Source organism: Hemiscyllium ocellatum, chromosome 12 (genome assembly GCF_020745735.1).
Source record: "Hemiscyllium ocellatum isolate sHemOce1 chromosome 12, sHemOce1.pat.X.cur, whole genome shotgun sequence".
Lineage (NCBI taxonomy): Eukaryota > Metazoa > Chordata > Chondrichthyes > Orectolobiformes > Hemiscylliidae > Hemiscyllium > Hemiscyllium ocellatum.
The window spans coordinates 43,181,151-43,207,042 of NC_083412.1; the positions used below are offsets into that span (position 1 = coordinate 43,181,151).

A 25,892-nucleotide genomic window follows, 5' to 3' on the forward strand; every position below is an offset into this window, starting at 1 on the left:
CTCTCCAAGACACACACACACTCACAGGAACTGTCTGTGAGGAGTCAGCAGTGAGACTGAGAGCAGGCTCAGCACCGCTGTCCAAACAGCACAATGTGGGGCTGTTCCTTCTCCCCATGCACCTTCACCCATTCTCACACCCACACGTTCGTATTCTCCCAAAGGTAAACATAAATGTACAAACGCCCTCAGCACTCATTACTAACCAGGTCATAGGGTAAACATCCCGTACAAAACGCTCTCAGGCAACCTGAGATTACAAGCAAAAACATTTGTATGCGGTCATTGAAATTCAACCCCATATCTCCAGACAGCTAAAGAGGCTGAAAAAGGCTGAATACCATATCCCATGAAATGCAGGCGCCGGGTGTTGGACTGGGGTGGACAAAGTTAAAAATCTCACAACACCAGGTTATAGTCTCATAGGTGGTCCACAGCCACCTGATGAAGGAGCGACGCTCCGAAAGCTAGTGCTTCCAATTAAACCTATAACCTGGTGTTGTGTGATTTTTAACTTTGTACACCTCAGTCCAACACCGGCATCTCCAAATCACAAACTCGAGAATGGGAGTGTAGGGGATTTTGTAGATGTGTTAGAGTTGACTTTAATGCAGATTAATCTATATAACATGTAGTAGATGAGGTATGGTAGGTTTTTAATGCAATCAATTCACTTCTAAAGGTCATTGTTACTCCTTGTATTGTGTATTAAGGGTGCACAGAAATATTCAGTTCTGACAATGAGAAAGCCTGCCACACAGTGTAGCTAATCTACCTACGAAATGTAAGCTGTATTGTTCAGTCCCTAATGTGTGCAGATTGAATGCACTGCACCAGATTAATAATGTTGTGCTTAATAATGTTTGTGGCTTATTTTTATTGATACCAAGGGCTTAACATATTGAATTGTTACGGCACAGACAGAGACCATTTAAACCAAAAAGACTATACTAACTTCCAGCAGGAGCAACTCAACTCCACTCCAAACCCTTTTTAACCACAGCCCTAGACTTTTTTGCTGTCAGGTGTTGATCTGATTCTGTTTACTTTTATTCCATTCATAGGATGGGGAAGGCAAGGGCTGGACCAGCACTTATTGCCCATCTGTTACACTCAAGAGGGTGGTGGTGAGCCGCCTTGTTTAACCATTAATCTGTTTGGTGTAGGTAGACCCACAATGCCAATAGGGAGTTTTAAGAGTTTAACCCAGTGACAATGAAGGAGCAGCAATATATTTCCAAATCTGGATTTAGAGTGGCTTGGAAGGGAAAGTGCAGGTGGTGTTTCCGCGTGCCTGCTACCCTTGCCCTTCTAGATGGTAGTGATTATGTGTTTGAAAGCTGCTGTCTAAAAAGGTTTTAGAGGCGAATTTCTGCAGTATATCTTGTAGATAGTGCACACTGCTTCGACTGAGCATTGCTACTGGAGAAACTGGATGTTTGTGGATGTGCTGCCAATCATGTGGACTGCTTTGATCTGCTGTCAAGTTTCTTGGGTGATGGGACAACTGAGGAAAGGTGGAGGACTTTCAAAGTGATTTTTACAGAGTTCACCAAAAGTACATACCAGTGAAAAGGAAGGGCTATAAGAAAATGAATGATCAGCCGTGGATAACTAAGGAAATAAAGGAGGGTATCATATCTAAAGCTAATGCAAACAAAGTGGCAATGATTCGTGGTAAACTGGAGGATTGGGAAATCGTTAAAAGTGAACAGAAAGCTACCAAAAAAAACACATAGAAATGCAAGTTAAATTATGAGGGTAAATTAGCTTAGAATGTAAAACAGATAGCAAAAGTTTCTGCAATATATAAAACAAAGAAGAATGGCTAAGGTACACATTGGTCTCTTATGGGATGAGAAGGGGGATATAATAATGAGAAATGAGGAAATAGCGGAGGTGCTGAACAGATATTTTGTGTCAGTCTTCATAGTGGAAAACACAAATAACATGCCAATAATTGATGACAAGGAGGCTATGGCAGATGAAGACCTAGAAACAATCATTATCGCAGAAGAGTTAGTCTTGGGCAAGCTAATGAGGCTAAAGGCAGACAAGTCTTCTGGCCCTGATGGAATTTATCCCAAGATACTAAAAGAGATGGCAGGGGAAATAGAATTATGCACTCATGGTAATTTACCAAAATTCACTGGATGCTGGGGCAGTTCCAGCAGATTGGAAAACAGCACTGGGATGCCATTGTTTAAAAAAGGAGGTAGATAAAAAAGGGTAACTATAAGCCCATTTGCTTAACTTGCGTAGTGGGGAAATGCTTGAATCTATCATCAAGGAAGAAATAGTGAGACATCTGAATAGAAATTTTTCCGTCGGACAGATGCAACATGGGTTCATGGAAGGCAGGTCATGTTTAACTAATTTACTGGAATTCTTTGAGGATATTACGAGTATTGTGAACAACAGGGACCAGTGAATGTGGTGTATTTGGATTTCCAGAAGCAATTCAACAAGCTGCCATGCAAAAGGATCCTGTAGAAGATAAAGATGCACGGTAGTATGGGTAATGTATTAGCATGCATAGAAGATTGGTTAAGTTACAGGGAGCAAAGATTGGAGATAAAAGGGTATTTTTCCAGTTGGTGATCAGTGGCTAGTGGTATGCCTCAGGAATCAGTGTTGGTTCAACAATTTACATAAATGATTTGGAGTTCGGGACCAAGTGTAGTGTGTCAAAGTTTGCGGGTGACACTTAGTGTGGAGAATGTGTTGCTGAAAAAGCCCAGCAGGTCAGGCAGCACCTGAAGAGCAGAAGAATCAACATTTCGGGCCAGAGACCTTCATCAGGAATAAGGGTTCTGGCCTGAAATGTCGATTCTCCTGCTCCTCGGATGCTGCCTGACCTGCTGGGCTTTTCCAGCAACACACTCTCAACTTTGATCACCAGAATCTGCAGACCTCACTTTCTCCTAGAGGACACTGAAAGTCTGCAGAGGGATATAGGCAAGTTAGTGAGTAGGTAAGGGTCTGGCAAATGAAGTACAATGCTGGTAAATGTGGCATTATCCATTTTGGGAGTGATAACAGCAAAATGGGCTGTTATTTAAATGGTGAAAGATTGCAGAATGCTGCTGTGCAGAGGGACCTAGGTGTCACTGTGCATGAATCATAAAAGGTTGATTTGTAGGTGCAGCAGGTAATTAAGAAGACAAGTAGAATACTGTCCTTCATTGCAAGAGGGATGGAATTTAAAAACAGGGTGGTTAGGCTGCAGCTGTATAGGATGCTGGTGAGGCCACACCTGGAGTACTGTGTACAGTTTTGGTCTCTTTACTTGAAAAAGGATGCACTGGCACTGGAGGAGATGCAGAGAATGTTCACTAGGTTGATTCTGGAGTTGAGAGAGCTGACTTATGAGGAGAGATTGAGTGGACTGAGAATATACCATTGGAATTTAGAAGAATGAAGGTGAATTTTATAAAAGCATATAAAATTATGAATGGGAATAGAGAAGGTATAAATAGGGAGATTATTTCCACAGGCGGGTGAAACTAGCTTTATCCTCAAGATAAGGGGGTGTCAATGTAGGACTGAGTTGTGGGGGAACTTCTTCAGCCAAAAGGTTGTGAATCTGTGGAAATCCCTGTCCAGTGAAGCAGCTGAGGTACGTCATTGAATATTTTTAAAACAAAGATAGATAGATTTCTGAACAGTAAAGGAATTAAGGCTTATTGTGAGCAGGCAGATTAGTGGAAATGAGTCCACAAAAAGATCAGCCATGATCTTATTTTATGTTGGAGCAGGTTCAAGGGCCCAGATGGCCTAATCATGCACCTGTTTCTTATCTCCTAATGTTAGAGTTGCACCCATCCAGACATTTGGGGATCATTGTCCTGACTTGTGCCATGTCATGGTGGAAAGACTTCATGGAATAAAGAGCTGAGATACACACTGATGATTCCTAGTCTCTGATTAACATTTCTAGTCACAGCATTTAATGGCCAGTCCTGTTCAGTTTTTGTAAAAGTAATTCCCAGGGTGCGCATAGTGGGGATTCAGTGATAGTAATGCCATTAATGTCTTTGGGGTGGCACGGTGGCTCAGTGGTTAGCACTGCTGCTTCACAGCACCAGGCTCCTAAGTCCGAATCCAGCCTCGGACGACTGTGTGGAATTTGTACATTCTCCCCGCATCTGTGTGGGTTTCCTCCCACAGTCCAAAGATGTGCAGGTCAGGTGAAATGGCCATACTAAATTGCCCACAGTGTTAGGTGCATTAGTCAGAGGGAAATGGTTCTCAGAAGGTTGGTGTTGACTGGTTGGGCCCAAGGGTCTGTTTCCACACTGCAGGGAATCTAATCTTAAAAAAAAATCAAGGTGTGATGGTTAGATTCTGTCTTGTTGGAGATGGTCATTGCTTCGTATTTGTGTGGTACAAATATTATTTGCTATTTGTCAGCTCAATCATGGATATTGTCCAAATCCTGGTGCATTTGGATGTGGATTGCTTCAGTATCTAAGAAGTTGTAAATGATAGTGAACGTTGGGCAAATAATCAGGGAACACCCCCACTGACCTAATGATGGAGGGCAGATCATTTGTAGAACTACCGAAGATGGTTAGGCCTAGGACACTACTCTGAGGAACCTCTAGAGCTAAGATGACTGACCTGCAATACCACACCCATTTTCCTTTGAGCCAGGTATGATTCTAACCAGTGGCATATTTTCACCCAGATTCACATTGACTCTAGTTTTGCTAGGGCTCCTTGATGCCACATGCGGCCTTGATGTCACCTCACCTTGAGAGTTCAGCCTTTTGTCTATGTTTGTATCTAGTCTGCAATGAGATTAAGAGCTGAGTAGCTGAGGCAAACACATAATGTGCATTAATGAGTAAATATTCCTTATTCCTTTGCAAGTACTGCTTGATAATCCCTACCACCACTTTACAGATCATTGAACGCATTTATGAATGTCTCATTGAGAGTTACTGATACAATGGTAAAAGTGGTAAATTTATTTTTGTGAACAGGACATAGCTGGGCAATGTTGCACATTGGCAGGTAAATACCTATATTGTAGCTGCCCTGGAACAGCGTAACTGGGGCATGGCTTGTTCTGAAGAATAAATCTTCAGTTCTATTGCTCAAATGTTGTTGCCAGGGTCCAAAGTTAATGCAGCAATATACCCTTTAACATTTTCTGCCCGTCCATGCATGGGAACTTCTGCAAGTGGAAGCCAATATGTCTAGCATGTTGACCAGCATTCATGGAGCCTCCCAGTGGCTGTGTGACTGTGCAGCTTAAATGAAATGTTGCTATGCAGTACCTCATGTCTTCAGTCATTTGTTGATAGTACATGGAGTGATTAAAATGGCTGAAGATTGGCATCTTTGATGATGGGACCTCTGGTAAAGGCCAAGATAGATCATTTATGTGGCATTTCTAGCTGATGATTATTCCATTGGTGGAACAACCAAGAACCAGAAGACACAAAGTTAAAGTGGTTGCTAAAAAAAGCAATAGCGACATGGGGAAAAGCTATTTTATTTTCAGTGTAGCTATGATCTGGAATATACTCCTTCAGAATATGAGGCAGATTCAAGCCTGGCTTTCAAAAGTAAATTGGACCAATATGTGATAAGGAATAATTTACATATATTTCATGATTTTCCATTTCCATCAAAGAAACACAAAATCTCAGATTATGAGCCCAAAAGTTAGGATAAAATATCTAAGACTTAATCATTTTTACCTAGCAACTAAGCCACTAGTTTAAATTTTATTTTAACTAAGTGCTTAGTTTATTATTTATCAAAAATAGACTTGTAATCTTAGCTACTCCTGGTTTGAATATTACAGGAGAGAACGTGTTTCTGTTGTATTTGACAAAGACAAAACCATGCCACATAGCATCTTTTCACTTTAAATTACAACTGATAACCTGTCATTTCTGTCTGAATTTCTTACCTGTTTCAAATAAAAGGTTAATACTAATAAAGCCAACAGAACTACTGCAACAAAATGATGTTTCAATTGCATCAGCATTTATGTTTAGAATTGGTAAATTGTAATGGTTATAGCACAGAATGAAGCCACTTGGCCACTCATGTCCATTCCAGTTCTTTGCAATAGCAGTTCTGCTAGTTCCAATCCCCTAGTTCTGGGGTCCCTACAAATCTTTACTTATCAAAGGATTATCTAAAACTCTTTTGAAAGCCACGGTGTATTGGTGTGAAATACTGTCTCAAGTCATGTATCCCAAATCCAAACCAGTCACTGGGTATTGGGGTTTATTTTCATATTTGCTTTCAGTCCTTTTGAAAGAGATGGCTGCATTGTGATTTCTTCACTGGACTAGTAACCTATCAATCAAAACTAATATTCTGAGGGCAGGAGTTGAATTCACACCCATGCAGTTGGTGAAACAAAAATCTATATTCTCATAATTCTTCTTAGGTATAGGTTGATACTAAAGGACTTGAGAATTGCAAAATGTTTCACTTTTATTAAAAAACAAGTATGCAAGATAAGCCTGCAACTTATGCCAGTCAGTTTAACCTCAGAAGATAAAATTAATTTGGACGTGGTGGATTATTTAAAGAAAGACACTGTAGATTTGTTACCATAAATCATGGTTAACTAATTTGAAATGTTTTGTTAGTGACTGAAGACAGTGAAAGTTATCTCTGGATTTGCCATGAATAGACCCAAAGTCTCTCAAAGGCTCATAAAGGTATTATTGGCATAGTGTTGTACACAGGTGTACTATACATTGTCTATTTATTTTGAAGATGAACAGTGCTAGCAAAGTGGTGCAGCAGGAGCACCCTGATCCCATAATCCAGAGGTTGATTGATTAAAACCATCCTCTCCTATTTGAAGGTTTACTAAGGTGAACCATGGGCTCTCTTGTGGTCCAGAGGTAGGTATAATTTCTCTGAACAGGTTGATTAGAAAAATAGGTTAATAGAAAAAAATTAAGATGAACCATAGGATTCTTGAGGCACACTAGTTGTATCCCTATTCTCTGAGCCAGAATGCATAGGTTCAAGTCCCATCTGCTTCAGAGATGTGTCACAACATGACTGAACAGATTGACTATAAAAAACTAAGTTGAACCCTAGGGCTTTGTGGCAAAGTGGTTGTGTCCCTAACTCTGAGCCAGGAGGCCTGGGTTCTAGTCTGACTTGCTCCAGATGGGTGTAGTAACACCATTGAATGCATTGATTAGAAAATATCTGTCAGTTTGCAGCTGTTGTGGTGCAGTGGTGGAATTCCTACCTTTGGGCCAGGAAGCCTGGGTTCAAATCCCACCTACAAATCCCACCTACTCCAGAGGTGTGTCATAACATCTCTTAATAGGTTAGTTAGGAAAATATCTCTAGAATGAACAATTTCTGGTACAGATTGATTAGAAAATATTTAAGAGGAGTAGAGTATGTGGGGAATTGGGGGTTCTGTGGTTCAATGCTACTGTCCCTAACTCAGAGCCAGGAGGCCTGATCCCACCAACTGTAGAGGTGTGTCAAAACACGTCTGAACAAGTTGACAAAATGTAGAAATGGGATCCATGCAGTTTCAAAACAGAATCTTACAGATTGAAATTAGATGAAAAATCTAAGTTGAGTTGGCAGGCTCTTGTGGTGCAGTGGCAGCTTCCTTACCTCCAGGCCAGAATGCCCAAGATCAAATAACACCTAGTCCAGAAGTAATAGCAGCTCTTCGCAGGTTGATTAGTCAATATCTACAATGGCTGTTACACGGCATAATACTTGTGTTGTTGTGAAACTGCATCTAAGATGAATTGAGGGCTCATTCGGCACAGTGGTAATGTCCCTACCTCTGAGCTTAGAGGCCCAGGTTCAAGTCCTGCCTGCTCTAGAACAGTGTCTTAACATTTCTGAACAGTTTAATTAAAAATATCTCTAAGATGAATTGGGCTGGCCTGGCCAGAGACACCTATACATTGTGATTAAAAAAAACAAATTAGGGCTCTTATGATGTAATGTTAGTGGCTCTTTGATCTAGGAGGCCAGATTTAAGTCCCACCTGCTCTGGAGGAGGGTCATAACATCTTTGTACACATTGATTAGGAAATCTCGGAGGAAAGATGATTTGAGATTACCTATAACCACTTAGCATCTCTACTTGGATGCAAGATTAATGTGTTTCACGTTGTTATGGGAAAGAGGACAGAGAAAGTTATTTTTGAGTTCAGATTATACATTTCCCTGAAAGCTAATGAATGTCAGCAATGGATAGCAGCTCTGTGCGAGAAGCAGAGAGAAAAGGCTGCTAAACTTTCTGAGCTACCACAACCAGATCCAGGAAGGAGGTAGCCATTCACCGATGACATGCACCCTTTGACAGATTACTGGAGGTTTATTCTGATATGGGCAGGGGAATAAGGATCATTGGAACAGGCTTTACTGCTGTAGGTGGATTTCTAACTCTCAACATCTCAGCAAAAGTACCTGGAGACTGTTACTTGAAAATATTTTGTGGGACTGCGGGAAAATGGGAACCCATTGGAAACCGCAAGCAACTATGGACTATTTATGGTAAGTTGTAATTCAATGGTGTGCATGATGTGCGTCAAGTCTAAGAGGATAAAGTTAGTTTTAAAAGTGTAATCCTGACCTGTTATTCTTTCAGCTATCAAAGTAGAACTTGGAATTTCCTTTCAAAAGTTACAGGTCTCTATAGGAATCATAGCAGCCTTTTATATGAGTTACAGATATGTTAACCCTGAAGTTGACTATAAATCAAGGTGCTGCCTCCTGATCACAATAACTATGTAAAAAAAGAGGCTACGCTGTTTGAGAGGGTCTACAAGGCCATAGTTTAACACCTCAAGTGAATCACAATTTAACACTGCCACCGTACCCTAATAAAAAGTCAGCACATATTATGAGCTCAAGTTTCTGTAGTGGGACACAAGCATTCTGATTCAAAAAGAGACGACAATCACTGAAGCAAGGCTAATATCTTGATTGATTTTTCTTTTCAAATTTAGAAATAAAATCATGAATCATTCTTAAGAGAAAAAAAATGGAAAGTTCAACCACAAATGTATCAATAAAATAATTACTCAATACATGGAAAACCTACACATTTGTTTTACGTAAACTGTGAATAAGAAATCTGGGCTGTGTAAGTTAAGATGGAATAGAAATCCCAACTGAAAGGATATGGAACAAGATCTTTAAAGTTCTTTCGTTGCTTTCTTAGAAATGCTTATACAATGAAGTGATTTTTAAATTACCTGCAGAGAAATACAACTTTTTAAAAATCTTATCAGCTAAATAAATACATCTTCATGCAACTTGGGAGCTGTTATGGCATAGATTTCCACTATAAAGATTGACATGTAGTTTGTAAAATGGCTACTGTCAAAAACCTTTATTTATAGAAAATCAGAGTTCAAAGTTTGGGAGAAGATTGCAGCTCAGGTGCTCGTTGTTGTGGTTCTGTTCGCAGAGCTGGGAATTTGTGCTGCAGACGTTTCGTCCCCTGTCCAGGTGACATCCTCAGTGCTTGGGAGTCTCCTGTGAAGCGCTTCTGTGATTTTTCCTCCGGCATTATGCCTTCACAGGAGGCTCCCAAGCACTGAGGATGTCACCTCGACAGGGGACGAAATATCTGCAAGACAAATTCCCAGCTCGGCGAACAGAACCACAATAAAATCAGAGGTCACAAGCATGCAAATTACTTGATATAAATAGCCCCAGAAAAGTCACACATGAACAAAATGATTGCACTGTTACATATTAGAAAAAACAAGTCAGTCACGATATACTTATTGTGCAAATAGGCTCAGATTTTGGCTTCAGAGATAGTGCGGATTAGAAAATTTCCCAGCTTGCTGCACTTGCCTCTGGATAAACTTCCCTATATAGCACGATCTTTGTTTTAAGGATAGAATTGGGCCCACTGTCCCAATATGCAGATTGGAGGTAATTGCAAGGATTACAGAGTCAAGATCAGCTGTTTAAAAGGCCTGCTTGACTTCAATGGGACTATATCCTAGTTACTTACTCATACTATAGGTTGTCTTGCCCTTATGGGAGAAAGTGAGGACTGCAGATGCTGGAGATCAGAGCTGAAAATGTGTTGCTGGAAAAGCGCAGCAGGTCAAGCAGCATCCAAGGAACAGGAGATTCAACGTTTAGGGCATAAGCCCTTCTTCAGGAATCCTGAAGAAGGGCTTATGCCCAAAATGTCGAATCTCCTGTTCCTTGGATGCTGCCTGACCTGCTGCGCTTTTCCAGCAACACATTTTCAGCTCTGTCTTGCCCTTATGCCACCTTCCAGTCCTGCTGCTACCTCATACCTTCCACTCATGCTTAAAACCTCAACTTTAACATAACGGCAAATACTACCAACTCACCCACCATGCTTTGTCTACATCCACTATGCCACTCCACTAGTGTCCATCAATAGCAGAAATAACATTCTGTATATCGGTTATAACAATAAAGGTAAATCAACTCCCATTCATGAAAGACCATTAAAAACATTGTAAAAAAACCTCAAGTCATTAATCCCTTAAAAACATTTTTGATCTATCAATTAAACTATAAATGTATGTTTACTAGAGGATAATTGTAAGTTGTGGAAACCAGTCAAGCAATAAAAATGACATATCACCAGTCCTCAGATGTATGACAACAAAAATACTGGACCATATTTCTTTTTAACCTCATATTGATGAAATTAAGAAGTTTTGTAGAGGGCTGTATATTTAAATAATGTTCACAATGTAAATAACTTTACCTCTCTGATAGAGGCAGACTGTACATTTGTTTGGCACTAATTTTGAATGCCAGCTAAATCTGGGTTCCCCTCATGTATGATTTATGCCTTGCCCCTTTTACTATCAGTGAATATGGGGATGTTCAAACTGGAGACAAGACTTCCAGATATTAGTTTCACTTAATATTTTGGAATGTCAGCATTATCTTGGAGAAGCTGTGAGCCTTATTCTATGGTGAAATGGGATTATGTCTGAATACTATTGCTAAGTTGCCTGTAGATTCCTGTGGCAACATGATTTCTGTGAGAAATAGTGCCATGATGAATGTTGTTATTGTGGTAATTGGCAATGAACGGTTGCATTTGTTGAGGGAAAGGTTAACCGCTGGGACTGATTATCACTTAGCTCTTTGCTGTGTTGGTAAAATTTAAGGCTGCTTTATGTGCAGGAGTTATCAGCTCTGGCAATGACCTGGCAGCTTTAACGAAATGATATTTAGCTTTATGTGGTTTTCCTTTGATCTGATCACTCACACTTGTTACTACTTTTGACTTCTACAGCCCTTTAGCTATTGGAAAAGTAGTCTGGGTGCAGCATGTCTTCAGTAAGTGTTTTAAAAAAATCCACAGAACTGTGGATACTAAAAATCAGAAATAAAAACAAAAATTGCTGGAAAACCTCATCAGGTTTCGCAGCATCTGTGGGAAAAAAAACATGTTAATGTTTCGGAATACTGAAACATGATTAAACAGACAATCTTCTTTAAAGAACATTAGACTTTAATAATAGGATAATGTAGTGATTGTAATGAGATCAGCCAGGGGAATGTCACAGAATATGAGTTCCCTGGTTGGAGCTGTTATCCTGGTCCAGTCAGGGAACCCTGGCTGACAGATAAGGAGCGTCACACATCCTATTCACTCAGAGCTGGCATGGAGGGAGCTGGATCAGTGTCAAGGACACCCACATGTAAATAAAGGATGACTTGGTGATAGGATGCCAGCCTCTGTGGAGTTATTTCAGTGGCGCTGAGAGAAAAGCACAACCCTGAAGATATAACTCACAGTAGTCATCTTTGCATTGCATTTCTGGTATCATGCAATTATTTGGGCACTTGACTTATTCAATCCTGCTGTCGAAAACTGGGCCAAGTGGAAAGAATGCAATTTTTTGGGGCAAATGACAAGCAACAAGTAACTCTCCTGACAGCTTGTGGACGCACAGCTATTTTGGAATCTAACTTTCCATGAGGTATCAGATATTAAAACCATTCAAGTGTTGACTGATTTAGTTAAGGAATATTACAACACCAAACCTCCTCTAGTTCTGAAAGGCTATCCATTTTACTAGGCAACTTGTGAACTGTGGAATACATATCAGGATTGTGACTAGGTTAAGACAATTGGTAGAGGCATGTGACTTTGGTTTAACCCTAAAGTGAAATGCTGAGACACTATTTGGTATGTAGGATTAATAATGTACCCATGCAAAAATGAATATTAACTGGAGCTCAATTTGACTTCAAACAGCTATGACAACTGGCTTTATCATTGGAAATTTCAGCAAAAGAGAGATTTAAAAAAGATATGAGGCAAATTTCTTACACAAAGGGTAGTTCACATGTGGAACGAACTTCCTGAGAAAGTGGTGGATATGGGTACAGACATGATACATGAATAGGAAAGGTTTGGAGGAATATGGACCAGGAGCAGACAGGTGGGACTAGGTTAGTTTGGGATTATGTTCGCTGGACTGGTTGGACCAAAGGGTCTGTTTCCATGCTGTATGACTTTAGGACTCTATGACTCTAAGTGGAGTATGCAAGTCGCCTTGCCAGTCTGACTGACTTTGGGGAACATTTAAGTGTAGGCAAATGCATAGCCTCACTCAGGATGTATCCTGAATAGAGGAACTTTAGGTCAGTTCACAGCAAAACCCCAAAACAAAGCTAAGCTTCAGCCAAACAGCTAAAATTTTCTTCATGATCAAGGGCAGGAAGCCACTATGGTTGCTGCCAGAATGTGGACTTGAGACAGTGAGAGCCTCACTAGACCTAAATTAAGAAAGAGAAGTCTTGGGCTGGTATGCAGGAAAATGTACACCCTGGAAAGTCTACCTATATCTGATTTAGAACAGTTAAATTACTTAGTAACATTCAAATTAGAACCAATCAAAATAAACATCTGGTTAAATGGTCATCTGGTTGTAATTGAGGCTGATATCATGATCACAAAACCAATCTTTAACAAGATTTGGTCTGAACTCCAAAACTTAAGTTTGCACAAATGTTCGGCGTTGCAAAAGCTTAAAGTGCCTTTGCTCTTTCTGACAAAAGGTACCTATTAGTATCCTCCGATGACCTTATAGGGGTTTATAAAATTGCAACATTTAAAAGGCATCTGGATGGGTATATTAATAGGAAGTGTATGGAGGGATATGGGCTGGGTGCTGGCAGGTGGAACTAGATTGGGTTGGGATATCTGGTCGACCTGGATGAATTGGACTGAAGGGTCAGTTTCTGTGCTGTACACCTCTATGTTGGCCAGACTGGGAACCTATAACATGGAATCCTGACAGATTAAAATGACAACTTTGGTTCTGGTCTCCTACGGGACCATTTACCCTTGATTGTAGTAAAAGGCTTGGACCCAAGCCTGATGGAGTGAAAGTGGTTGAGATTCATCTTGATTGGGTCAATGTTTTGAGATTTGAACATGGCTGCCTGATTAAGAACCTGGACATTTTTTCAGTAAGGTCTAGGGATTATCAAAGGAGCCAAGGCCACCTTACATGTAGACTAGGAAGCAATCCCACGATTCTGAGAGGCCCGCCAAGTTACTATTGCATGTAAGCCAAAGGTCTAGGCTGAAATCAGGAGGCTGGACAGCAAAGGAATCATCAAACCAATCCCGTTTGCAGAATAGGCAGCACAGGCTGTACCAATTGTGAAGTCCAATAGATCAATTCACCTTCATGGGGAGTTTAAACAAATGGTAAACTGCTCTTTGCAGCTGGATAAAACTGAATCCCTTACATCAAGGATTTCTACACAAAGCTGGCAGGGGCCGTCCTTCACAAAAATAGACACAGCCATACATAATTGCAATTGTGACTAGATGAGGATTCCCAGAAGTATTTTATAATTAATACTCATAAGTTTGTACTAATATAAGAGACTGCTATTTGGAGTATCATCAATTTTTCAGTGGACGATGGAGAACATTTTACAAGGTCTTTCCCAGATCGCCAAACCAAAAACCCATTGCAACCAGAATCGAAATCTTTTTGGACCTGGAGAGACCAAATCACAGCAGAGGATGGCATATTATTATGTGGAGCTAGAGTGATTGTCCTGAGCAAAGGTCACCGCCAAATACTGGCTGAACTCCACCAGGTCATCGAGGGGGTTTCCAAAATGAAGATGTTGGTGAGATATTATGTCTGGTAGCTAAAATAGATGCAGACACTGCCACTATGGTGGGGCAGTGCTATGAATACCCACAAGGACAGAAATTACAGCCAGCTGCTACCCCACATTCGTGGAGACAGCCGGGTAAACTCTGGACTCGGTTACACTTTGAATATGCAAATCATTTCATTGACTCAATGTTCCTAGTCATTATAGGCACCCAGTCAAAGTGGCTGAACATGCATAGAATTCATTCGTCAACTGTGGGGACAACAGTAAAACTGCACATCTTTTGCAATACATGGACTCCCAGAAGTGTTGATCACAGATAATGGGCCATCATTTACAAGCAGAGAATTTGTGTATTTCCTAAAATTGAATGGTATTCAACAATATAAGGACAACTCCATATCATCTGTCAGCCAATGGTCTGGCAGAAAGAGCAGCCAAATGTTGAAGGCAGACTTAAAATAAACAACCTGCAGCTTCAATAGATACCAAACTGTCCCAGTTCCTTTCTGATGAAAGGACTACCCCTCATACAACTACAGGGATAACTCAAGCAGAGTTGCTAATGGGGAGAATACTCCATACCAGGTTAAATCAGATCTTTCTGAGCCTGGGGGGAGTGTGAAACAGCATCAGGGTTACCAACACCAGACACAAGACTCTGTTAAGCAAGACAGTTGACTTCAGGGTACGAAGTATAGTGTAGTAACCATAGGAATTAATCATGCCTGTTACTCAGGCTGGGTAACACAATGTCAAGTCCAATGATATATGGTACTCAGGTACGTCTGACAGTCCGGAACAAGCACATGGACCATACGAAAGTTGCAAACTTGCAAATGGTACAGGAACAAAGCACACCTGGCTCATCTGCAACATTTCTGACTGTTTCGGAAACCGCTGGCTCTCCCTCTCTGTCAAACATTGAAGATACCTGGGAATCTGAGATTAACATGGCAGATGTTGCTGCCTTTGCCACCTGAAGAGAATGAATAGACGGTGAGCTATTGTGCTTCACGTGCTGCCTGTATCAGAGGTAGAGTTGAGTTCAATTCAATTTCCACCACCAGGAAGATAGGAAAACACCCGAGTGGCCAGTGACGAGCAGTGCCTTAACCCTTCTTTTATTTTTTTCTCTGAGACCTTCTAGGAGGAGACTCCTTGCACACACTCACACTGATCCAGCACTCAAGATAGGAAAACACCCAAGTGGTCCAGTGACAAGCAGTGCCCTTTACATCAAAAGGCAATGCTGTGTGAACACTCCTGTTTATTTTTTTAAAAAATTAACCCCTACACTACCGTCTAACTGCAGTGGTGCGTGTGTAGGTGTGACACAGTTAGAGACACAAAGTGCACAAATAACTTTGTGTCTCTGTGTCTCACACCTACACACACACACACACACCATGGGTGCTGGGGAAAAATAAGCATCACCACAGTTAGACGGTAGTGTAGGGGTTAATTAAAAAAAATAAACAGGAGTGTTCACACAGCATTGCCCTTTGATGTAAAGGGCACTGCTTGTCACTGGACCACTTGGGTGTTTTCCTATCTTGAGTGCTGGATCAGTGTGAGTGTGTGCAAGGAGTCTCCTCCTAGAAGGTCTCAGAGAAAAAAATAAAAGGGTTAAGGCACTGCTCGTCACTGGCCACTCGGGTGTTTTCCTATCTTCCTGGTGGTGGAAATTGAATAAAGATTCGTACACCTTGTGTCTTTCACTGTGTCTCAAACCTGCATGCACACAACATGGGTGCTGGGGAAAAAATAAACACTACCGCAATTAGGCAACAGTGTGGGGGTAAAAAGTGGGGAAAAAAGAAGAGAAAAAAGAACAAACAGGAGAGAAAAAAATAAACAGAAGGACCAGACAGCCTGTTCACTCAAGAGCTGGCTCAGTGTTAAGCACATTCCACATGGAAATAATGGGAGACTTGGTGATGGGATACCAGCCTCTGTGGAGCTATTTCAGATAATTCTTTCATAGTTTCCATTGCTTATATTTTTGGTGGATAAAATAGCTTTAAAGCAACATTGCAGCTAATGTGGATATGTTAATCAGTGCAAAGTTTGATATGTAACATGTTGAATTTGCTAAGCAGCCCTGAGAATATTGTGACGTTTGAACAAATGACGACAAAAAGTTGCAAACTTCATGCTTTATCTTGTTTTGGAACAAAAAAAATGGCATTTTACTTACTTTGCTGCTAAAATAGTTTTCTGGGGGTTTTTTTGACTTCAGTAATTTTCCCACTGATGAACAGAAAAATGTCCTGCAAACACTAAGTTCTCGCATATCTGCAAAAGGCTCTTTTTTGCTGTCAGTTCTATATTTCTGAGCTTGATATATTTAATGAAATCTGGGAGATCCTGGTCATGACTTATTGGAAGTCTTCAGCTCTGTTATTAGCCCCAAGAACAAATTTCAGGATTCTCAGTGTCGAGCTTTACATATTGTTCTAGATATTCCAAACATAAAGTTACTTTGCAGACATATTCAAAACTTTAATATTTTGTATTTTAGAGCTAGTAAATCATTTATGGACAAGGAGATCATCTTCATATGCTTCACAAGAAAATGGACAGAAATAAATCTTGGCTTAAGAACACTGGAGAGAAATGTGCAAAGTAGCAAAATAATTGCATTTTGCTGATTTTTTAAAAGCAGCAGGGAAAATTTTCAAGTAAAATAAACAGTGGTTTGCAGTTTGAGGCAGAAGTGGAGTGTCAACAGTATTAGAGTAGAAGGATCAGTGGGAGAGAGCTTGTTATTAAGGCAGTAAAGGTCAATGTGGAGACACAAAGGAGGATGAAATAATAAGGATGAGTGGCTTGATGTGGTGATATCTGAAGATGAGAATCTTAAAATTGACACAGGAGGGATACGGAGCTTCAACAGGAAACAAGGTGAGGAAGTTTGGAAGTTCTAAGCAATGACACAGTGAAGAATTACTGACAAATAATCAACTTAGCTATTTTATGTATGCTACATTAAAAAAAATGATCTGTTCACTCACCTTCTGTGTTTCTGACTTCATGTTGTCATGGTATATACACCAGTGGATGTAGACTAAGTTCATCGCCCTAGTACATAAATGATTTTATACATCTTTCCAAGATTTACCGCTGGATTGTATTATGTTTAGCTTGGTATCCCAGAGTCAAATTATTGACATTCCAGATGCTACTCACCTGCATATTTATACAATAGTGACAGCTCATATTATTCAGCATGCCTTTATTTCCAGAGTTGCCTTTCTCATGTTTGTTTTTTTCCTTTGTCACAAAAAACCAAATGCGCTAGTATAAGAACTACACCCAAGGTATTTTGTTTTTGGTTTCTTTTATCCACCATTCCAAACACAAAGCAACTTAGACATCCTGCAAGATAGCCAATATTGTCAGATATTGAGGGAGGGGTACATTTTTACTTGGAATCCCAAACTGCACTGGTAATAGCTGAATTAACTATTAGGCATGTAAGGAACTATGGTACAGACCATTATGCTGCTCAACCATGACACACTGCATTAGCTGTGAAGGCTCTGTCCACTAGTTCCTCTGGTGGTTATTTGTCTTGTTCAAATTTCATGTCTAGGTTGTTTTTCTCTCTCCAGTAAATGTTTATTTGAAACTGCTGATCCCAGCTGTCTGCAGGAAATCTTTGCCTTGGTTGCAGCATTGAAATTAATGTTCTAAGAATGTAAGGACAATGTAATAGCCTATCAAGAATACATTTAAGAGATGGCAAACCTATAAAAGTTTATTGTAAAGACTATATTTGGCTACTACTTATAATCCCAAATATTTATTAGCTATTAAAAATCTGTACAGATATGTATTAACTACCAGTGAACAGTATATTTACTACCAATGTAGTTACAGAACAGTGGGGAAAATTCAGTAAATAATGCAAAGGAAAATAATCTGAATTTTATTTGTTTAAAGATTAAATGAAGTACATTGCTAAGTACAATAATATCACAAAGGATGGTTTTGCTTACAGGCACAGGGACATAAAACTTTCTTTTCAAATCAGCTGGCATTTTGTTGAACACTCTATATTGTATCTCAGTTTAAAAAAATGCTGCACCCATTCAAAAGTTTTCCTCAACTGCCAAAAAATGGATTTAATCCATGAAACAAATTAATTGATTAACACCTAAGGAACTTATTCTCATAGAGTAATTATGTCTGCACAATAATCAACTATTAACATTTCTAATACAGTATGTCTTTCATTTTTAAAATAAAATTTTACACATGTACAATTTCTCTTAATTCCCCTTCATCAATTTTCCATTATTCTGAAAATAGTATTAAATTGGAGCAGTGCAGGCAGTTGCGAAGATGGTCTGGACCATAGCCTCTGGCACTACAAATACAATGAGGAGTGCTTAAGCTCAACCAACAGCATAGCATCTGCTGTCATGTACAGTTCTAAAGGAACTTCCAAAGGTTCCTAGTATCAAAATAGCAAATGTAATATCATACATGTTTCTGACAAGACAGTAATTCAACTAAGTTTCATATGGCATATAGTGGATATTACAGCACTAAATATTTCCTTACAAAAGTTCAAAAATGAGAATGGAGATTGTTGCAATATGGAGTTCACATTAAAAAGGAATGACAGGGGCTGAAGTTAGCTAAATAATACAGTAGAATATTTATATAACGACTAAGTAGTGTCTAATTCAATGCACTGCAAAATCTATGTTTTCAAGCAGATTTCAAATAATTAAGAGTTTACACTATTTTGTGATAAGGAAGGAAAGGGGGGGGTGAAGTTAAATTGCAAAGGTTAAAGCTTTTAAAAACTGCATTTTATTAAATACTTCTCATAGGCTAACTCTTTCTGGAGTGATTTTAAATGAACTGTTTTCTGAAGAATTTTGAATATGGCTTTTAAAAAAGTCCTTTATGTAAATGGAATGTTGTCTTATATCATGCTTTTTAAAAAATAATGTATGTTCTCCCATTTTCAGCAAAACAAAATGCTTATGCATTGAAAACATGTAGCAGAATTATGAGTTTTGCCAGTTACATTATGATATAATTTTCAATTCTTCAATTTGAAATTTCCTTTCATTTGCATACCATTCATACTTTGCTGACATACAAATGAAGCCAACTCATTGCATTTCAAACCTTACAGGATGCTGTAGAAATTAGAAGCAGGACATCACCTTGAAGCTCAAAAAAGTTATACCGAAAATCCTCAATTATACTGCAATTTTATTGTTTTAACCATCCAATTTTATCAAGTTTCTCAAACGAATAAACTATTTGAAGGCTATTTCAGAAGATTATCAACAGTGGTTGTTCAATGTTATCAAATATACATCCTTTTTACTTTGTATGTTATAAAGATTTAGTCAGAAAGAAAGCCTCTCTTTCACCACACAATTCCCTGCAACACCCCTTCCCAATACCTCAACACCTCTCCACATTATGATCAGACTGAGGTACATCATGTAAAACATTTCCCTACATCTGGAGTTATTTGTTTTAAAATAGATTTTGCAGCTCATGCAGAACAAATACTACTAATACATACATTTTCTTTTAAGTTGCTGCTTTAAGATTAAGCTGCAGTATACAGAAAGCACAGAACTTTTTTTAAAAAACATATAGCGCTATTTGTTTTATTTTTACAAGATAAAGACATTGGCAAAATATAATTCTGGAAAAAATGTGTACACTTGTAAAAACATGAGCAATGTCATTTTTTTTTTTACACACTATATATGGAAAAGTAAATTTGATGAAATAATCCTGCCACAACAATGCATTGCTAGACCACGTTTGACACAGAGGAATGAAGCACATCTGGAAGAACAAGTAAAATGTAGTTAGGCAAAGGCCTTTAGTCCCAAGGTTACATCAAGTGAAGTTTTTTTCCCCTCTTTTTAAAAGATGAAACTGTAATAAAAATGTAAATCCAGATAAGGGCTGAAAACATACCATTACCATAATACACTGAAGCATCAGACGCACAGATGGAAAAATAACTACAATTCCAACACCAAATGAAATTTCAAAATACAGGAGGATGTGCTGATAACATGAATTTCAGCCAGAAAACAGGCAAGCAAGCAAGCACATAAACTGTAGCACTTTAACAAAACTGAGCAATGATACAAACTAATAAAAGGACCACATTTGCCATCAATAATTAAACTGAAGCTAAATTGTTTCAGAAATAGCTAATTTTGGATTCAATAATTATATAATGGCAGAAGCCAAAGCTGTAGCTGATTTGTTGTAACTAATTTATTACATTCATATCTTAAGATCTGACACCATATCGCAAAACCTGTCCATTTAATGGATTTCTATGTCTGTGGACATTAATTTGCATTTTAGACTAGATCTTCAATCTATGACAATACAATTGGAAAAGGGGATAAGTTAGTTCAATTATTGAAGTGAATTTAATTTTTAAGTCTTTAATGACAAATATACACAATATTCTTTACCATTAAATGGATGTACTGGAAGTAGCTGCTTCCTAACTTGGTAATAGTTCATGGTAACCCCTCAACCAAAACTGCATCCTTATGATGTCGAGAGATATGCTGGTTCTTTTCCGAAGGTCTTCGGAAACCTTTCTTGCAATAATCACAACGATGTGGATAGTCCTTTGTATGAATTGAAATAACATGCCGTTTAAAGCCTGAGGCATCAGTAGTGCTATATTCACAGTACTCACATTGGTAAACCTTTTTGCCACTATGGGTCTTCATATGCTTCTTAAGTTCAACCTGTTGCCGAAAGCCCTTTTTGCAACGTTTACATCTGAATGGCAAATCCTTGGTATGAACTGAAAGAATATGACGACTAAGAACAAAGGGGTCTGCAATTTTAAAGTCACAGTGCCTACACTGGTGCAGTTTTTTACCCTTGTGAGTGGACATGTGTTTCTTAAGCTCAGAGGGTCGATGAAAGCCTTTATCACATACTTCACACTTATGAGGATAGTCCTTGGTGTGGACTGAAATAATATGGCGCTTCAAATCACTAGAGTTGGAACTTCTGTGATCACAATGTGTGCATTGGTGGGTCTTGTGTCCCTGATGCATGATGGCATGTTTCTGTAGTTCTTTGGCATCCGTGAATGTCATCAAGCAATGCTCACATTTGAATGGTAGATCCTTGCTGTGCTTTGTCTTCATGTGAGTTTTCAGATTTGAGGCATCAGCAGATTTGTAGTCACAGTACTGGCACTGATAAGGTTTCTCCCCAGTGTGGGTTCGCATGTGCTTCCTCAACTCTGAAGGATGGCGAAATCCCTTGCCACACTCCACACAGATGTGTGGAAAATTCTTGCTATGCACAGCCAAGAGGTGACGATTCAGAAGCCCTTGTTCTGCAGTCTCATACTCACAAAATTTGCATTTGTGCATCTTTGTGGCTCCTTTTTCACGGTGAACCAATTTGTGGGAAACCAGTGCTCCTGGATGAGAAAACACTTTGCCACATTCATCGCACTCATACGTCTTCTCCATTTTGTTCATAAGCATGTGACTCTCCAGGTGGTTGTGTAAACTGTTTTTCTTGTTAGTAGTGTAATCACAGTCAGTACACTGGTACTTTTTCTTGGTCAGCTGCTCTGGATGATTTTTCATGTGTCGCTTCAGGAAACCTCTGGATTTAAATTTTTTTCCACAGATCATACATGGATAAACAGTTATGGGATGCCCATCTGGCCCTATGATGATTGCTGCAACAGAATGAAGAATAAAATATCAGTCTTCACCATCAAATTATTACTGTAACATCAAACTAGTACAGCTGTTACTTTTTAATGGTTTCCAGGGATATCATAGTTATTTTTTTTTTATTCTTTCACAGGATATGAGCATTGCTGGCTTGGCCAGCACTTATTGCTGAGAGGGTAGTTATAAATCAACATTATTGGGTCTGGAGTCACACGTAGGCCAGACCAGGTAAGGACATCTGATTTCCTTCCCTGCAGGACATTAGTGAACCAGAGTTTTATAAAAATGACAATCCGCTGTTTAGGCTAGTTTATATTTTTAATTCCACGTTTTTATTGAATCTGTCATGGTGGGATTCAAACCCATGGTGCTAGAATATTAGCTGGGGTTCCGGATTATTAGTTCATTGACATTATCATTACATTATTGCCCACAACAGACAGAAAGTGAATAACTTTCTGTAATTAAATTGTCTTTCATGCATCTCAACAACGATCTTAAAATGTTACATTTTATATAAGCTTCAAAATAGCATAAATGAGAAGGTTGCAAACCAAACCTCTGTCCTATGTAATAAAATAAATTAAATTACTTACTCAAAATAAAATCTCCATTCTTCTCCTACTAGGCCCAGGAAGCAACTGTATTCAAAAACGCTCTTAGGTAGCCCTCCCTCATGTTTCAACTAATAAGGAGCATAGTGCCCTACAATTCTGATCAATGCACGTTTTGTTAGCTGATCGAATCAAAACAGATATGAATGGTGCTGCAGTTGTCATTAATACCCTTCAGCTGAGGGAGAGATTAAAAAGTAACAGATCCCATCCCTGACTGTAATCCAAAATCCTCTGTTGGAAAGTAAATTATAGGTCTGGACAGGATTAAATGGATTGTGATGCACATTCCTTTGACAGTTATTGTGTATAATGGTCAGCCTGTCAACAAAGTAGAAAAAAAACTGTTCATTTGAATGTGCCACCAGATAGTACCCAAGGCAAATGAATCCACACATCAATGTAAGCCAGTGGCGCATCAAAAGGTGGTTGGAGTGAAGGAGGATGTGGAACAGGGATGATGGTTTTAAAGAAAGCACTTGATGACTTGGAAATATGAATGTAAATTTAAAAACCCAGATACTTTACAAACAATTAAGAAGTTGGCCTATACATGACTCCAGACCAACAATGATGCAATTGACCCTCAACTGTCGTTGAAAATGCACTTGTAAGCCACACAGTTATATCAAAGTGCGAGTAAGTCTGAAGAATGAACTGAAATTAGCAAAACTACCTGGCACTGGCCTAAGTAATGAAAACTGCAGTGGCAAAAACATCCCTGTCAACCCCATAGAGTCTACTTTCCTAACATCTACAGCCTTCTGTCAAGATTGTGGGACAACTCTCCCAGACTAGTCAAACCACAGTAATACTCTTAGAATCATACCTGATAGATAAAGTTCTAGGTACGAACACCAGCATCCCAGGGTATGCCCCGTCTCACCACAAGATAGATCCACCAACCCAGCAAAGGTAGCAACGCAGTGGTATATAGTTTAGAGGGAACTGATCTAGACATTGATTCCTGAAGCCATGAAATCTCATTCCATCAAATCACAGTTAAAATCACAACACCTGGTTTTCGTCCAACAAGTTTATTTGGAAGCACTAGCTTTGTGTCTTATGATCCTGTCCCACAGCTACCTGATAAAGGAGCAGCACTCCGAAAGCTAGTACTTCCAAATAAACCTGTTGGACTATCACCTGGTGTTGTGCAATTTTTAACTTTGTCCACACCAGTCCAAGATCGGCTCCTTCATATCATCAAATCAAAGATAAATCTCCTGTTTATTGCAGCATACTGACATACATCCATAACAAAATATACCCACTGCTGCATCAGTATTAATTCCAAGGTGAAATCGTATGGAAGAATGCTGAAGAATGGGTGGGGCAGCAATTCAAAGTCAAGAATAGCTCCATAGCCCAAGTACTGACTATGCTCACCAAATCCTAAACCGTTAGGCTACAATTACTGACTGAGCTGGCGGAGTCCAAAATAACATAGCTGCTAGACTGGTTCTTGGTAGTGGTAAGGAAACCAACAAGAAGGAAAAATCTATCAAACCTCATCCTCACCAATCTGCCTGTCGCAGATGCATCCAACCAAAACAGTATCAGTAGGAGCAAAATCCACACGGTCATTGTGGAGATCCTTTCATTGTCATCCCATCATACTAAATGGGTCACAATTCAAAGCTGAGCATCAGTAAAGTGCCATGGGCCATTAGCAGCAGAATTATATTCAACCACAATTTGTAAACTCATGGAGTGGCACATTTCCCATTCCACTATTATCACAAAGCAGAGAGATCAACACTGGTTAAATGAAAAATGCAGGAGGTTATGTCAGCAGAAGCACCAGACATAGCTTTAAAAAAGTGCCTATCGCAGCCACAATGGAAACAGCATTTAATAGACAGGGCTAAACAACCCCATAACCAAAAGATCAGATTTAATCTTTGTACTCCTGCCAATTATGAATGTTGTGGACAAGCAAACAACTACCAGAACTAGAGGCTCAACAAATATTTCCATCCTCAACACCAGTGCAAAAGATAAGTCTGATGTATTTTCAACCTTCTACAGCCTGATGTGTCAAATGGATGATCCATCCCAGGCACCATGGAGGTCACAGAATCCTGACAATGCAGATTGAGGCCATTTGGTCCATCCAGTCTGCATTGAATCTCTGAAGAGCATCCCACTAAGACCCAGTCCTCTACTCTGTCCCTATAACACCACATTTACCAAGGCTAATCTACCTAACCTGCACATCTTTGGCCTGTGGGAGGAAAACAGTGCACTTGGCAGAAACCCAAGCAGATAAGGGGAGAATATGCAAACTCCAAACAGTCATCCAAGACTGGAACTGGACCTGGTGCTGTGAGGCAGCAATGCTAACTATTGTGCCACCCTTGCATCACTAATGCCAGGCTTCAACACGAATTTGATTCACTCTACCGGATACTGAAAGACTACAGGTCCTAACAATATCCTGCAATAGTAACTGAAGACCTGTGCTCCAAAACTAGTCATGTCCCAACAAGCGGTTCCAATACAGTTACAACACAAGGTCACTGGCCTTCTACCTACAGTACTGCACATTAATCCAGATGACTGAGGCAGCTTTAATTCAGGTGGCAACCTCACACCAGTTTGGTATTGTTTTATGTCATCATCTCCAATCCAGGTTCTGAGCGAAGAGGAAGCCCTGTCTGCGCCACACTACCCAGCAGGACCTCCAGGTCCCCAACCGCACAGCCAAAGGCTGATTTCCATCTCTCTGCATACCCTGAACAAATGTCAGGAACTTTGCAGGGCAGCTCAGAACTGACAGTGTTTGGTGCACAATGCCTTTTAAAGATGATGACAGGACAAAAGATGCCACTGGAAATAGCATCTGGTAAACTGGATCTGGAGTTGGACATGAGGAGCCAATAAGGGTAGGTTAGGTAGTTAGTGAAGCAAGTTCAATAAGATATGGCAAGAAAGCATGCTAGGTCTTGTAGCAGATATCCCTCCTAAAAACTCAATGCAAATTCACAGACTTGGTCAAAAAAAACCTAAAATTCAGCCCATAGAATCAGTGGCCTAGTGAGGGACCAGCATGGCACTTAATTTGCTGTTTGATGGCTGATGTACTGGACGTGCCCTTGCAGATGATGGGCGCAGGAGGGTTATCAGGTTTGAGAAGGATACTTCAGAATGGCAAAAATCAGCTGGACATTGTCTCGCAGCCAATGGTGGTGGTCTGACTTAATAGCACCACCCGCAGGATCTGGAATCAGGCGAAGTAAGCTGATGGAACTGTTGCGTCTATCAAAAAACTGCTCAGTGCATCTTTGCTCAAGTGTTAACGAGATCTTAAGAATAGGAGTAGTCCATTCATTAAATCTTCTCCATCATTCAAAGGAGTATGGTTGATGTGATTGTGGACTTTATTCCCCTGTTCTTCCTACCACCTCCATAACCCTCC

At 39.7% G+C, this 25,892-nt stretch overlaps 1 protein-coding gene across 2 annotated transcripts in view; it reads right to left on the reverse strand.

Moving 5' to 3' along the window:
- Positions 1–19,354: 19,354 nt before the first annotated feature.
- Positions 19,355–25,892, reverse strand: part of LOC132821035 (zinc finger X-chromosomal protein-like) — a 50,311-nt gene continuing 43,773 nt past the window's right edge. For both annotated transcript variants that reach the window (XM_060833525.1, XM_060833526.1), the window contains exon 10: positions 19,355–21,859. In XM_060833525.1, the coding sequence (XP_060689508.1) occupies positions 20,664–21,859 (1,196 nt within the window). In that variant the 3' untranslated portion in view covers positions 19,355–20,663. The remainder of the gene's footprint in view (positions 21,860–25,892) is intronic.